The following is a 15,174-nucleotide window of genomic DNA, read 5'->3' as shown; positions in this document are numbered from 1 at the left end:
AAGGGATACATCCCCTGTTGTCCACTCCCAGCCTCTGGCAGTCAGAGGCTGACACCCAGAGCATGGGGTTGCATCCCTGACCATCTTGGCTAATAGGCATTGATGGATCTATCTTCTATGAACTTATCTAATTCTTTTTCTGGTTCTACACAATTATAAGGAGTCTAAACCCTCATATTCAGGGCATAAATCAAGCTCTAAGAGGTCAGGGAATAACTTCTCCATGGATGTTATGGGGTTTAAATTCTCTCCTGCACAGAGGCCCAATACACATTCTATACACTGTGTAAGTTGCTCAGAACCCAATTTGGGTCTCATTTGTTTTGTATGAACCACCCAACATTTGGGGGTTAGTTTGGAGATTAAGAGCATTTCTTGGCTGTTCTCTGGTTATTAACCCTCCCATTGCTGAGGTCCCAGGTGGCGTGGATGCACCTGCTGCCGATAATGATGTTGTGGGCTGCACGCTTTGCAGGTTTGTGATCCAGCTGCTGGAGGACCTAGTGTTTTTCGTCAGCGATGTTCCCAACAACGGGCAGAATGTGTTGGACATCATGGTGACCAAACCCAACCGGGAGAGGCAGAAACTCATGCGGGAGCAGAACATCCTGAAACAGGTGAGCAGGACGGGAGAGGAGGGACACCTAGGGACACGGATTTGGGTTTGAACCAAAGTGATTTAGTCACTGAACCCTCACTGAGCCGTGGGGAAAAGGTGCGCTGGGGAACAGGAATTTGGGGACAGGCTGGTCAGAGAGACACTAAAGAATTGCGGACTGTGTGTCTGTTCAGCCAGCTTGTATTCTTCAGGGCATTTTTACATAATTATTGTTAGAAGTTATTCATAGTTGGGGATGGGGCATAGCTGGTCAATTGAAAGGTCATTAAAATAAGGTGCTCTTAGAAATTGGCTAGAGGGCAGTCATCCTTGGTGCTGGTGTCATGCAAGCTGTCCTCTTCCATCACGGATGCCAATCAGTCCTGACCTGCAGCTCCCCACGACTATCAGTCTTGTGTCCCACATGCAGCTCTGCTGACATTCATCAAACTTGACCGGCAGCCCCCACTTTTATTCCAGCCTTGGGTTCCTTTGGAGCCCAATGCAATGTAGGGTGCTTTTTTGATGTCACAAAATCTCCACGCAGGCCTTAGATGGTCCAACTCATTCTGCTTGTGATCAGAGTCGAGGTCTCCAGAGGGGACCCACTGCATCCCTTGAACTACCGTGGAAGGGGCCTTCTCCAGCCTTGAGTTTGCAGCAGTGGGGGTTTAACCAAGCTCTGCCTGCAGGCACTCCCTTATCTCGCCCCCTAGGTAACGAGCACCGTAGAAATGCCTGTGACTAAATGCAGAGGACTGAGCTGCAGCTCTGAAAGCAGAGAAGGACTCTGCGGACGGCAGCTTGGAATCTGACTCCCTCCGGCTTCCCTCTTTTGTATTCAATTAGATCTTTGGAATCCTAAAAGCTCCATTCAAGGAAAAAGGAGGGGAAGGCCCCCTGGTGCGGCTGGAGGAGCTGTCGGATCAGAAGAATGCTCCCTATCAGTACATGTTCCGCCTCTGCTACCGGGTGCTGCGGCACTCCCAGGAGGACTATCGCAAGAACCAGGTGGGTCCATGTGGCAGGGTGGCCGGGTCGTCCTGGCTGCAGCTCCTGGCCCCATGTGGTACATTGTCATCTGTATTGCGGTAGCACCTTGAAGCCCTAATTGGGGACTGTGGCACCATTGTGCTAGGTTCTGTACGTCCATATCTCAAAAAAGGAGCAAGCCAGGAACCCGCTCTCCAGGAACCCACTCTCATGGGTTGCTGATTTGGCTAGCAAGCTGTGGGCTTTAGGATTCCCGTGCACTCTTGCTGCTCTAGCAGAATCACCTATACGGATAATTCCCTATCTTCCCACTGGAGTCGTCAGCTACTTGGGCCATAAAGTGACAGAGTTTCCAGGCCCCTGGCCTCCTCACCACATGCCAGCTCTGCTGTCTCCAAGGCAGGCAGGAACCTTGTCCTCTCTCTCTCTGGAGCTTGGATCTTCCTCTTGGCCACCATTTAACACTGACTGTGATGGAGAACCCCTGGGTGGGGATCCTTCTCTCCACAGCTGGCCAGATAGCAAGTAGGGCCTATTGGGTGAAGCCCTTGAAGGAGATAGGTGCCGGAAGCAGAGAGTGCCCTGAGGAGGTGACTCACGGAGGTCTGAGAGGAGGAGGCAGCAGTCGGAGCTGGATGGAGCGTGGGACCCAAGCCCACTGCCAGTGCACACCCAACCATAGTCAGCCAGTGGGGAACCTGGATTCCTTCCCCAGAGGCTGATTCTGCGGGCGCTGTGTTTCTGCATTGGTGTCAGAGCACCCCAGTTGGTGTCAGAGCAGCGATTCCAGATGTCATTCACTCTATTTGTCGCTCATGCTGGGGGTGTATTTTTGGGTCACCATTGGCACCCAGTGCTAGTCCTGGCCCTCCCTGTCCCCTGCCAGCTGCTCTGCCCCTCCCCCCAGCTGATCTGTGCCCCTCCCCTCCAGGAACATATCGCCAAGCAGTTCGGCATGATGCAGTCCCAGATTGGCTACGACATCCTGGCAGAAGACACCATCACCGCCCTCCTGCACAACAACCGCAAGCTGCTGGAGAAGCACATCACCAAGACCGAGGTGGAGACCTTCGTCAGCCTGGTGCGCAAGAACCGAGAACCCAGGTGCGTGTGTGCAATCTGGCCGCAGTCTGTGTGCACTGAGCGATGGACCCCTGGGGTCCGCCAGCCACAACCCTGTACGGAAGTTTGGGGAGCCTCTTTTTTTCCTGTTCAATTTCTCCCTCCCCCTGTGCGCTGGTGTTTGAAGACTGTAGTGTCCAACCAGCTGAATGTTGCTCTATTGCAGCCGTAAGGTTGCTGGCCAGCAGAGAGGCTGCTTGTGAACGGGGTGGTATGTTTGGTGTGTGGATAGTAGGGACTAGCAGTGCCATGGAAAGGGAGTTATGCAGGAAACATGAGGAATCCAGAGACTAGGGTAGTGGAGGGAGTAGCAGGCCTTGCAAAGTGGCCTATGCTAGAAGGGGATGGAGGGATCAGGGAGGCTAGCAGAGCCCTGCGGGGGCAGAACTCCAGAGGCCGGGGGTACTGGGGGGGGTGAAAGCACCTTCCAGGGTGTTTGTGGTGTAAGATGGCAGATATCTCCTGGGAGGATTGCAGCAGCTGGCAGTGCCCTGCTGGGTGGCTTATGCTGTCAGGAGATGGGACACTGGATGCTGTAGTTCTTGGCGAGGTAAAAACAGCGCTGTGCCGAATGGGAGCAGAGTCGTGAGGCCTGGAAAGGTGGAGACTTGGACAAAGGGCAGGTGCTGAAGGCGAGATTGCACTGAGCCTGCTGCTTACGCAGGAGGACCCTTCTCGGTGTGAATGCCAGAGCAGGGTTTCTCACCAGTGCTCTCCAGGCCTCAAAGACCTATCCCGTGCCTCAAGCCAACAGCTCCATAAGGTCTGCAACCCCGGTCCAGGTTCATGCGAAGACAATAGCTTAGAGAGAGAGGCCAGAGCATCCCCGGGGGGCGCCCTTCCCCTTCAAGTCAACCCACCCCCCACCCCCGCCCCATCTGACAGTGAGCTGTGGCTCTCTTGTGCTCACCCCAGGTTTTTAGATTACCTCTCGGACCTGTGTGTGTCCAACCACATCGCCATCCCCGTCACCCAGGAGCTGATCTGCAAGTGTGTGCTGGACCCTAAGAACAGCGACATCCTGATTAAAACAGAGTGAGTATCCCAGGGGCCGCTCGGCTCTGAGTGCTAGGCCCTTCCCAACCCCTCCATGGGGGACTGTAGTGTGTGTGGAGTGGGGAGAGTCACAGGACCTGCCCCCCATCAATCCATAGGGTGGAATAAGACTTCAGGCCCAGTTACCCCCCTCCCCCCGTTAATCTTCAGGGCCAGCGCCTCAGCTGGTGGAAATTAGCATCGCTCCATTGATTTCAGGGGAGTAGAGAAAGGATGATCTGGTGATGAAGGCCTTGGCCAGGGACTCAGGAGTCTGGGTTCCATTCCTTGGGCACATCATTGACTCTCTCTCTGCCCCAATTCCCCATCTGTCCAGTGAGGAAGGATGGGCCAGTGGCCAGGATACTCACCCAGGCTCAATTCCCTGCTCTACCACTGACACCCTGCTTGACCTCGGGTACCTCACGTAATCTACCGTGTGCCGCAGTTGCCCTTCTGTAGAATGGGGAGAATAGCCCTGCCCAGTCTCACAGCAGGGTTGTGAGGATGAACCCATTAGAGATGGTGAGGCTCTCAGATACTATAGTGATGGGGCCAACATATAGAGGGATGGATCTGGACCATTGTTCCGGGTAGCCTCCTGAAATTGACACCTAAGACACAGTATAAAATATCGGCTTTCTTCGGCTTGCCCATGCCACAATTCCCAGCATCTGGGCTCAGCATCAGTCTGGGACAGGTGGATTCTCTGAGCTCAGCCTTCTGCTCCCTTGGTTCTGCTCCCTGGTCAGCAGTCTGCCCCGTGTGAGATGGGAGGTAGTGAAGTCAAACAGTCAGAGCACAGGCCCGGGGAGTCTGGAATCCTGACTTCTTGTGTGACTTTGGGCGAGTCCCGTTGCCTCACCGTGCCTCGGTTTTCCCATCCATACAATGGGGAGTAAAGACCCCTGTTGAACATGGTGGTGTGCTTGTAGGCTGAGGCCAGTGAAGGAGATGTCCCAGACCCACGAATACCTGAGCATTGAGTACTCAGAGGAGGAGGTCTGGCTGACCTGGAGTGACAAGAACAATGACCGCCATGAGAAAAGCATCCGGCAGCTGGCGCAGGAGGCGCGGGCGGGCAATGCTCATGATGAGAACGTCCTGAGTTACTACAGGTAACACCGTGCGGCTTCCCCAACCCTCCTGGGGATCTGACGGGGACAGCGTGAGGATTGGAGTAAATCCACTGCTGGCTGAGCTAGGCTGTTAGAGGGAATTCACCAGGGACTGGAACCCAGCATCAAGGGAACCGATGCTGGGCTCTGTGAGTGCCGTCACCACCCCCTCCATGTCTCCATATGCTCAGCCACTCCTGGGCCAGCCTAATCCCCCTCCTCGGGCACTGGGATGAGTCAGGGAGGTGACCATCCGGCCCATCTCCCTGTCTGGCAATGGGGGACAAAGGCCAGCCCTGCTCTGAAGGAGCCCTGCTGAGGGGGTGTGCCCATGGGACACTGGCTGGGTGCAGGTAAAGGGGGAACAGAAGAGGAACATGTTTGTGGCCACCTCCCTCAGCCAGCCACTGTGGGGTGTGTTCTGCTGCTGGAGTCACTGGGAGTTCAGCGATGGGAGCACAGCTGGGCCTTTGTTTCCGGCCACAGAGCTCGGTCTGTGCTGTTTGAGAGCAGCCTCCTGACCCAGCCTCCTCTCTTAAACTTTCTTGCTCATCCCGGTAGGCCCTCGCCAGCTACACAAGAGGCACCAGCTGGGCATGAAGCGGGGTCTTGTTCCCTCGGCAGAGGGGAGGGATGATATCTGTCGCTTCCACAAATGATCTAATAAACAGTCCCCTCCCTCTCTTCCTCCATCTCTCCTTCTCCTTTCATCTCTTCCCCATCTCCTTCTCTGTGTCTCTTCCTCCCTGCCCTCCTGCGTTCTCACCCCCGGTCGCCCCAAACAGGTACCAGCTGAAGCTGTTTGCCCGCATGTGCCTGGACCGCCAGTACCTGGCAATCAAAGAGATCTCCAAGCAGCTGGGGGTGGATCTCATCTTCCTCTGCATGGCGGACGAGATGCTGCCCTTTGACCTCCGGGCCTCCTTCTGCCACCTCATGCTGCACGTGCATGTGGACCGGGACCCCCAGGAGCTGGTGATGCCTGTGAAGTTTGCGCGGCTGTGGACGGAGATCCCCACCGCCATCACCATCAAAGAGTGAGGCAAACGGGTGCTTCTCACTGGGAAGAGGGTGGCATGGAGGATTCCAGACCATATTGCCCTAGAGATCCCTGGCTCAGATCCAACTTGTGTCATTACTGATCGAATGGCCATTCTGAAGGCAGGCGGGGTGGGGGCACATGGGGAATGGGTCTGGCAGGTCCTAGCCAGGCCTTCTCGTGGGCAAAGCCCCCCCCATCCTTAAAAAACCCACCAGTACAACTGGCGCTGGTCAGCCGTCAAGGCCAGTGACTCAATGAGCTTTGTAGACCTAGCTTTCCTCTCTCTCTTTCAAGGCCAGGGTTATTGGGACAGTTACCGCTGCTGCTGCCCAGCCAGGGTTTTGTGGGGAGAGGACGCTGCCCTCCGGTCCTGTCCGTCTGATGCACAGAACTGCATCTGGCACAATGTACTGCCCTTCTGGAGAGCGAGGCAGGGGCTCTTCCTCCTTGGGAGAGGCACTTGAGGGGCTGGGGCATTGAGGGAGACTTGGTCCATCTCCTGCTGGCTCACTGCACCTCTCCCCCCTTCGCAGCTATGACTCCAACCTGAATGACTCCCGGGACGACAAGAAGAACAAGTTTGCCAGCACCATGGAGTTCGTGGAGGATTATCTCAACAATGTGGTGAGCGAGGCGGTGCCGTTCGCCAACGAGGAGAAGAACAAACTCACCTTTGAGGTGAGAAACCTGGGCTGGCCCTGCTGGGGAAGGGGCATTCGACAGAGCTTTGAAGCAACCCCGAGTGGGGGCATTTTAGCACAGCATGGGCCTTATTCCCTCGAAGAGGCAAGGAGGCCTCATCTCACTGCTGTACAGGAGCCCTGCAAAAACTTGGCGGCCAGTTTCTAGTCACACCGTGGGTGACCATCTTGGAACTGCCAATTCTTAGTGCAAACTGGGCCGCCATCTTGGAATGGCCAATTGCCACTGCAGATAAGTCTTTCTGTCCTTCCTGCAGGTGGTCAGTCTCGCCCACAACCTCATCTACTTTGGCTTCTACAGCTTCAGTGAGCTGCTGCGCCTGACGCGGACTCTGCTGGGTATCATAGACTGTGTCCAGAATCCTCAGCTCATGATGCAGACCATGTACAATGAGGATATGGCGGGTAAGGCTCCAGGGCTGGCCTGTAAGCATGTGCTTCTCTGAACTATCTCAGTTCATTGATGACTTCAACTGAAACTGGTGGGCCTGACTGTCTCTGGAAGTCCTCCCATCCGGGAGAGAGGGGGCAGCTACCTGGAGCTTCTCGCCTCTGCGCTCACAGCTGGGAGCAGCGGGGAAGTTGCATGGGGCTTCTCGCCTCCAAAGGATAGATGCGCACTTGGAGCCCGGTCGGCTGCCGTGCTCCCAGTGGGGAGCCGGGAGCCGGGACTGTGGTGGGCAGTAGGGCTCCCAGCGGGCAGTGGGGAGCCCAGGCGGCAGCCAAAGCTGGGAGCCTGGGTGGCAGCCTGGCTTGGAGCAGAGACCCACTGGGGAGTGGGAAGCTGGCTTTCTTGTCAATGTCTTGGCAATGAAATTGACAAGAAAGGGCAACCTTGTTCGTTGTCAAACTTGATCGACATAAGCGCTAGGCCTCTCGTGGAGATGGAGTTATGATGTTGGTGTAGTAGGGCACGTACGTTGGTGGGAGCAAGGCTGTAGTGTAGACGCTGACATCAAGCCTTATGTCGACCTAACTCTGTAGTATAGACCAAGCCTGAGAGACAGGGTTTAGCAAGAGCTTGACCCCTCTCAGGTTGTCGGGGAGGAGCTTGGAATTTGGCCAACAATAGTAAGAAAGAAATGCAAGGACATGCCAGATGAATAATCAGCCTCCCTATTTATCCTCCAATAAAATTAAAGCAGTTTCCAAGTTGGTGGAAGTTTGGGTGGGCTCTTATGCCAGCCCCAAGATGGACTTAGAAACCCAGCTCTAGCCCCCTCAGTGTATTAAATCTGGCCTCACACATTAGCCTCCTGCCAACCGCGGGTGCTTCCCTAGGGAAGAATGTGCGGAAGTCCATCCAGGGTGTTGGCCAGATGATGTCCACCATGGTCCTGAGCCGGAAGCAGTCCATCTTCAGTGGCCCAAGCCTCAGCACCGTGGCGGCCTCTGAGCCCACGGACCGGGAGAGGACCATAGAGAACGAAAACATTGTTGTGATGGAGACCAAGCTGAAGATCTTGGAGATCTTGAAGGTGGGCGCTCACGGTGGTGGAAAAGCTGGTGCATGAAGCTCAGAGGGAGGGAACAAATGAAATAAGGAAGCTGCAGGTTCCTGTGGACTTCTGCCATGGACTGGTGCCTCTGGCCTCTGGTTAATGCAGGGCTGGGGTAGTCAGAGGGGAAGATGGGGAGCAGGGGCTGGGAAGCTGCAGCAGTGTGAAGAGGGCAGTTTCCATGGTGGGCGATTCACTTCTACACTCCTTCTGCCCATACTGTTCCCCAGTTCATCCTGAACGTGCGACTGGACTACAGGATCTCCTACCTGCTCTCTGTCTTCAAGAAGGAGTTCATAGAAGTCTACCCCATGCAGGACAGCAGCGCCGACGGGACAGCTCCAGCCTTCGACTCCACAAGTAACTGTCTCTCCGTCTCTTTTGCTCTCTACCAGCAGTGCCAGTCTCTAGTGCAGATGAGATTTAAAGGGCCACATATGACATGTTAAATACAAGCTCATTATTGGGAACACCCTGAATAGCACTATATGGCTCTGATAAACTCTCTTAGCAGATGGAGAGGGATATGTGCTGCACTGAACACACTGGGTTGGAACTATTGATTGTTTGGTGCTAAGGCCCAGTAGCGGTTTGGGAGGCTTTTGCTTGGAGGAATTGGAGGTTGAAGGAAGTTAGGGGCACAGACACTTTGACTCTGGTGTTTCTAAGGTGTGGTATCTAATATCAGCTCAATAATAAAAGTCTGCATCCTCCTTCCCTGGCTTCTTTCCTTTTGCCGATTTTCTCCCCACTCCCCTTCTGTTGTTGTAAGCTGTTCCCTGTAAGCCCAAGGGTAAAGGTGGTGACCCCTCCCTCCCTGCTTCCCATATACTCCGTCCCCCCAATAAAATAGCAGCAGGACATGTGTGCATGTAGCAGTGGCCAGTGGCTCACCGTAGAACTACCGAGGAAGGTGATTAAAGGCAGGGGAGGTAAAGAATCTGTGGATACCATGGTGCATGCTCAGGTACCACGCTGATGAACAGCCTTGTGATGACCTAGAGATAGCCCAGTCCATTCGGAGTTCAGCAGGGCAGGAAACCCCTTCCCCCTCCCTGGATTGGGAGTTGAGACTGTTTCCCTAGGAGTTTCTGCCTCGCCTGGATTCGTTGTCACCTTCCATTGGTACAGGGAAGGTGTCAAACTCCCTGCTGATGGTCCCTTTGCTTTCTCTCCTTTCAGATGCAGCGATGAACCTGGAGAGGATAGGCGAGCTGGCAGAGGCCATGTTTGGGGTCGGGTAAGTGCCTCAGTCCCTTCTTTCCAGTGGAAAATTAATCTGTCCTTTGCTGTTCGCTGTAGATAAGTCCTGCTCTCCTATGAAGAGGTGGATTGCTGGAGGCTGAAAGCCATAGGGAGCAGAGAATGTGGGTGGCCTAGGGCTACCATAAAGGCTACCAGGAACCCTTATCAGCCAGAAGGAGCGCAGGGCCAGCAAAAAGCCTGAGGGAGTCCTTATTGATCGTTACTCACATCGTGGTCTTTCCCCTTGGCTTCAGGAAGTCGAGCAGCATGTTAGAGGTGGATGATGAAGGAGGGAGGATGTTTCTCCGTGTGCTGATCCACCTGACGATGCACAACTATCCCCCACTTGTCTCCGGCTCCCTCCAGCTCCTCTTCAAACACTTTAGCCAGCGGCAGGAGGTGCTGCACACCTTTAAACAGGTAACACTGCTGGGGAGCAGCCCGGATGTCCCAGATCCTCTCACAAGTCCTGGCCCGCACCTGGGGTGCAGTTGGCTGAGGGGGTTGTAAATAGGTTACACTCGGTGTGAGTCTAAATCCAGCCAGGCTGGCAGTGAGCAAAGATCAAGTCCATCTGAATGTGGTGTGAAATGAGCAGGTGAGGTCAGTCCAGCTGCTAGCTGGCGCATGTCCACAGTGTTTGGCACCAAGAAAAGGTGCCTGGTGGAATGCCCAGATCTGTGCCAGCTAAGGAAGTCCCATTGGTGCGGTTCCTTCCTTAAACTGCTCTAGTAGGGAGGCTGCAGATCCTTGCCATGCCCTGCAGGAATCAAGTCTAAGTGGTCTTGAGATCCTCATCTGTGGGAGGCGGATGCTCAGGGTTGGGTAACAGAATCACTCCCAGGCCTGATAGTGCCATAAAAGTAGCTTCTAATCAGCTGTTTCAGCCACAGCCACCCCTGTGCCTTCTGGACTTAAGGGGGAGAAGCAGAGAGCTGAGTGAGGAGAAGGCAGATGGACCCCCATGCTTGGTTTTTCATTGCACACCGGTTCCTCAGTGAGCTGGAGGGGCTGAGGTTCTCTTCGCGTTGCAGGTCCAGCTCTTGATCTCGGCTCAGGATGTTGAGAACTACAAGGTGATAAAGTCTGAGCTCGACAAGCTGCGCATGATGGTGGAGAAATCTGAACTCTGGGTGGACAAGAAGGGTAGCCCCAAGGAGGAGGACACAGGGGAAGGGCCCAAGAAGGAGAAGAAAGAGGTAAGAACCTGAGCAGCGCTCCACATTGCAGGGGAGGGGCTGGATACAGACACCTCTGTGTCTTTGGTTCAAATCCAGCTCAGGCTAGTGACTGAAGGATATGCCTCTCAGTGGCCTCTGGGTTCAGCCCCCTGTATCGGGCATGCCAGAGACGGTGTTAGTGAGGCATTCAGTGCAGTAAGGCAGCTGCTGCTGGGGAAACTGGCAGGTGTGGAACCTTGTCAGAGATTTGCTGAAAGTGCAAGTACCCTGTAGCAACTGGATCACTCTTGTCCACGTGCTTGATGACACCCTCCAAGAATTCTAATAGACTGGTGAGGGATGATTTCCCTTTACAGAAGCTGAATTGACTCTTCTCCAACATATTGTGTTCATCTCTGGGTCTGTTCTTTACTGTAGTTTCAATCAATTTGCCTGGTACTGAAGTTAGGCTTATTGGCCTGTAATTGCCAGGTTTGCCTCTGGAGCCTTTTATAAAAATTAGCGTAACATTACTCTTAATTTATCGATTTGTTCCAATACCTCTTCTATAGATACCTCAATCTGGGACAGTTCCTCAGGTTTGTTACCTAAGAAGAATGGCTTAACTGTGGGAATCTCCTCCACATCCTCTTCAGTGAATTCAGATGCAAAAAATTAATTTAGTTCTCCACAACAGCATTGTCTTCCTTGAGTGCTCCTTTAGCACTTCGATCATCCAGAGGCCCCATTGTCTGGCAGGCTTCCTGCTTCTAATGTATTTAAACATTTTCTTGCTGGTAACTTTTGTGTCTGTTGCTATTTCCTCTTCAAATGTTTTTTTTTGGCCTGCTAAATTATATTTTTACAATTGACACGCCAGCTCCTTTCTATATTCCTCAGTAGGATTTGATTTCCAATTTTTAAAGAATATCTTTTTGCCCCAACTGCCTCTTTTACTCTGTTGTTTAGCCAGGGTGGCATTTTGTTTTTGGTCCTCTTACTGTTTTTTCAATTTGAGGTATACATTTAGTTTGCGCCTCTGTTATGGTGTTTTTAAATAGTTTCCATGCAGCTTGCAGGCATTTCACTCCTGTGGCTCTTCTCTGTAATTTCCATTTAACTAGCTGCTTCTTTTTAGTGTAGTTCCCCTTTTTGAAGTTAAATGCTACTGTGATGGGGTTCTTTGGTATTTTACCCCCTACAAGAATGTTAAATTTAATTACATTCTGGTCGCTATTATTACCAAGCAGTTCAGCGATATTTGCTTCTTGGTCCAGATCCCATGCTCCACTTGGGACTAAATCGAGAATTGCCTCTCCCCTTGTGGGTTCCAGGACTAGCTGCTCCAAGAAGCCATCATTAATGGTGACTAGAAATTCTATCCCATCCTGAAGTGCCATTAGGGTGACCAGATGTCCCAATTTTATAGGGACAATCCTGATTTTTGGGTCTTTTTCTTATATAGGTTCCTATTACCCCCCACCCCCATCCTGATTTTTCACACTTGCTGTCTGGTCACCCTAGGTGCCCTATACTCAGTCCACATGAAATAGCTGAAATCCCCCTTTATTATTGGGGTGTCTCTTTTTGTACTGAGAGACGTTCCTCTCTTTCCTTCCTTTGTAGCACACTGCAGATGAGGAGGTCAGTACCCCTGAAGAGAAGAGCAGCGAGAATTACAAGATAGTCAAAGGGGTAAGTAACAGCTAATATTGTCTCTGGTAACATGACATAGCACCAGCCAGCTGTGCAGTGGGACTGCCTGAGCTAGCCAGGTCAGCAGGGAATGTTGGACTGGAGTTATCTTCATGGTGTTACATACGGCATCTTGCCCCATGGATAAGGGACTTGTGAGAAGTTAGGGGTGGAGCTGGCAGCTTGCGTGCAAAGACCTGCGAGACTCGGGCTTACACTTAAAATCTTAGTGCAGGGGGAGCCCTATGAAGTCGTCAACCCTGTGCAATAAAAGTAAAAGGCAGGACTTGTTCTAGGAGAGAGAGGTGAGGATTTGTGAATGACACACAGGACTGTTACTCTACATCAGGAAGAACACAAGGATTTCTGAATAAGACCCAGGGCTCACACTCTGCACTAGGAAGGACGCAGGGATTTGTGAATCAAACACCAGACTCAAGTTGCTGGATGTGAGGGTTTCTCAGTTGATTGAGGCCCTGTGCTAATTGTTGCTATTCTGCTTGGTGAGTTGTGCTATGGAATTGACTCTCCCTCGCCTAGTTGGACACAAAGGGGCCTGTTCTCCCCTCTGTCTCACCCATGCAACCCAATGACTTTAAGTGCGTAAGCCTGGAAGAGACTTGACCCAACATTTTGCAGGGCTTCCAGGACAATCCCAGCTGACGTTCTGCAGCCAGGGTCGTAATTGCTGGTGGAGTGACATCCTAATCTTTTCCTGCTTGAAGGGTCATGAATGTGAGACGGGGCCTGCAGCTGGGGCTGCAGATGTTGGTGCAGGGGGAAAAGCGAGATCTCAGCTGCCCATACCTAATGCGACACCTTCCGTTTGGCAACCTGGAGGATCACGGGCTGGATTCTCAGGGACGCCGATGTAAATGCAGCATGACGCCATTGTGCTCAGAGAAGCTGAGCCCAGCGTACTCAGTCAGGCAAGGCTGGCCTCCCTCTTGTGGAAGCTGGGCTCAGAGGAGGTGACAGGAGAAGAAATGTGCCTTTGATCTCTTGGGGGATGGAATGTATCTGCAAGTAGCCTGAGGCAGCGTGTTCCCAGACAGGCTGTCACTCTGATAGCTTGGCTAGAGAGCACCCAGGGTCCTAACCCTAGAATTCAGGGCTAGGATGGGCCTGTTCATGCATGCCAGCCTCACTGGGGCCAGTGTAGGGCTGCGTCCTACCGTGTGTGTTCTAACGCTCATTCTTCTTTTTTGCTTTGGGGGCGGGGTTCCCTCTCCAGATCCTGGAGCGGCTCAATAAAATGTGCGGGGTGGGTGAGCAGGTGCGCAAGAAGCAGCAACGCCTGATGAAGAACATGGATGCCCACAAAGTGATGCTGGATCTGCTCCAGATCCCCTACGAGAAGGTGGGAGAGTGGGAAGCAGGGCGGGGATGGGATGGGATGGATGGGAGTCGAAGGCAGCAGCCCCAGTGCACGTTCAAGCTGCTGGAATATCTCAGGGTGGGGGTCAGTCGCTCGGTCTATGCTGCTTTGGATTTGCCAGTGATTTCCTACATACTGGATGCCCGGAGGCAGCATGTCTAGTAGCTAGAGCAGTAAACTGGCTGCTGGGACTCCAGGGTTCTCTTCTCAGTTTGACCACTGACTCACTGCACGACCCTGGGCAAGTCACTTCATCTCCCCAGGCCTCAGTGCCCTTCTCTGTAAAATGGGACACAAAACTCTTACCCACCCTTGCAAAGTGTGTTGTGGGGAAAGGTCTGTATACGGGAATCTCAGATTATTGAATCATAGGACTGGAAGGGACCTCTAGAGGTCTTCTAAGTGTAATACAGGGTCCTATGGCGTAACGTCAGCTCTACCAGACAGGAATGGACCGAGGAGCCATCTACAGCACCGTGCCTCAGCACAGGTCCAATACACCTGTCTGCACAATAGTGCCCAGTGGGTGAGATTTCTTTCTTGACCCAGCTGCGGATGCAGAAACCTTCTTGGTGCCGTCGAACCCGATTGATTTGTTCTTTGATATGTCATAATGTAACCCTAGGAAATACCATCTTGGGAGGAATGTCCTTGTGCTTCTCATGGTTTAGGATGTCTCCTGGGTAGAATTCCTCAGGCTCCTCCCCCAAGAACTCATGTTCTTCTGTGTTCCCCCTTTGCTCAGGGTGATGCAAAGATGCTGGAGATTCTGAAATACACCCACCAGTTCCTACAGAAGTTCTGCGCTGGGAACCAAGGAAACCAGGCCCTTCTGCACAAACATCTCAACTTGTTCCTTACCCCTGGGGTAAGAGAGGAGGGGGCTCCCCTGGGAGAGCTCAACATGGGGCCAGAGGAGTGGGCTGGGGGATAGATGGGGATTCGTAGACAGTATAGATGGAAGAGACCAATTCTGATAGGTCATCTAGGCCACCCTGGTCCCTCTACCCCGCTGGCCAGTCCAGGATAGTTCACTAACATTTCACGTGATAGTGCTTGCTCTCTAGAAGGGTGGCCTTGCGATAAAGGCACTAGACTGGAGCTTAGAAACCTGGGTTCAATTCGTGGCTCAGCCCCTCACTTGCTGTATGAACTTGGGCAAGTCACTTCACCGCCCCGTGTCTGAGTTTCCCCATCTGTGAAATGGGGTTGGGGATGCATCCCTGCCTAATGGGTTTTGTGAGGCGAAGTCACTAATGTCTGGGAGGCTCAGATGCTAGGAAAGCTGATGGAAAAGCCAACAAATAAATGTGGAGATTGCTAGAGGGTGGCAAAGCACCCCCTCTCGCCTCCCCTCAACAGAACAGGGGATGAGGAAAGTTCTAACCAACCCTGCAGGATTGTTAGGGGAGTTTCTTGGGCTAAGGGCTGTGAAGGCCCAGCGGGCGGGTAGGGGGGTAGAGGTCCAGGAGAGGAGGGGTGGTGTTTGGAAAGCATGGACAAAGGAGGGAGAGACACACAGAAAGGAGGAGACATACCTGCAAGAAGGAGAGAAAATGGTGGGGCAGGGGGAGCTGGGAGTGTACCT

General features: G+C 53.0%; 1 protein-coding gene across 3 annotated transcripts in view; it reads left to right on the top strand.

Annotated features, from left to right (window-relative positions):
* ITPR3 (inositol 1,4,5-trisphosphate receptor type 3) overlaps positions 1-15,174 on the top strand; it is an 85,199-nt gene that overhangs the window by 43,560 nt on the left and 26,465 nt on the right. For all 3 annotated transcript variants that reach the window (XM_030561376.1, XM_030561377.1, XM_030561378.1), the window contains 16 exons: positions 476-617; positions 1,448-1,609; positions 2,523-2,695; positions 3,629-3,748; positions 4,684-4,866; positions 5,652-5,903; positions 6,442-6,586; positions 6,867-7,014; positions 7,891-8,087; positions 8,339-8,468; positions 9,291-9,348; positions 9,608-9,773; positions 10,388-10,552; positions 12,140-12,208; positions 13,443-13,568; positions 14,332-14,454. In XM_030561376.1, the coding sequence (XP_030417236.1) occupies positions 476-617; positions 1,448-1,609; positions 2,523-2,695; positions 3,629-3,748; positions 4,684-4,866; positions 5,652-5,903; positions 6,442-6,586; positions 6,867-7,014; positions 7,891-8,087; positions 8,339-8,468; positions 9,291-9,348; positions 9,608-9,773; positions 10,388-10,552; positions 12,140-12,208; positions 13,443-13,568; positions 14,332-14,454 (2,359 nt within the window). The remainder of the gene's footprint in view (positions 1-475; positions 618-1,447; positions 1,610-2,522; positions 2,696-3,628; positions 3,749-4,683; positions 4,867-5,651; positions 5,904-6,441; positions 6,587-6,866; positions 7,015-7,890; positions 8,088-8,338; positions 8,469-9,290; positions 9,349-9,607; positions 9,774-10,387; positions 10,553-12,139; positions 12,209-13,442; positions 13,569-14,331; positions 14,455-15,174) is intronic.

Source organism: Gopherus evgoodei, chromosome 4 (assembly GCF_007399415.2).
Source record: "Gopherus evgoodei ecotype Sinaloan lineage chromosome 4, rGopEvg1_v1.p, whole genome shotgun sequence".
NCBI classification, from domain to species: domain Eukaryota; kingdom Metazoa; phylum Chordata; order Testudines; family Testudinidae; genus Gopherus; species Gopherus evgoodei.
This window is presented reverse-complemented; position numbering and strand designations above follow the sequence as displayed.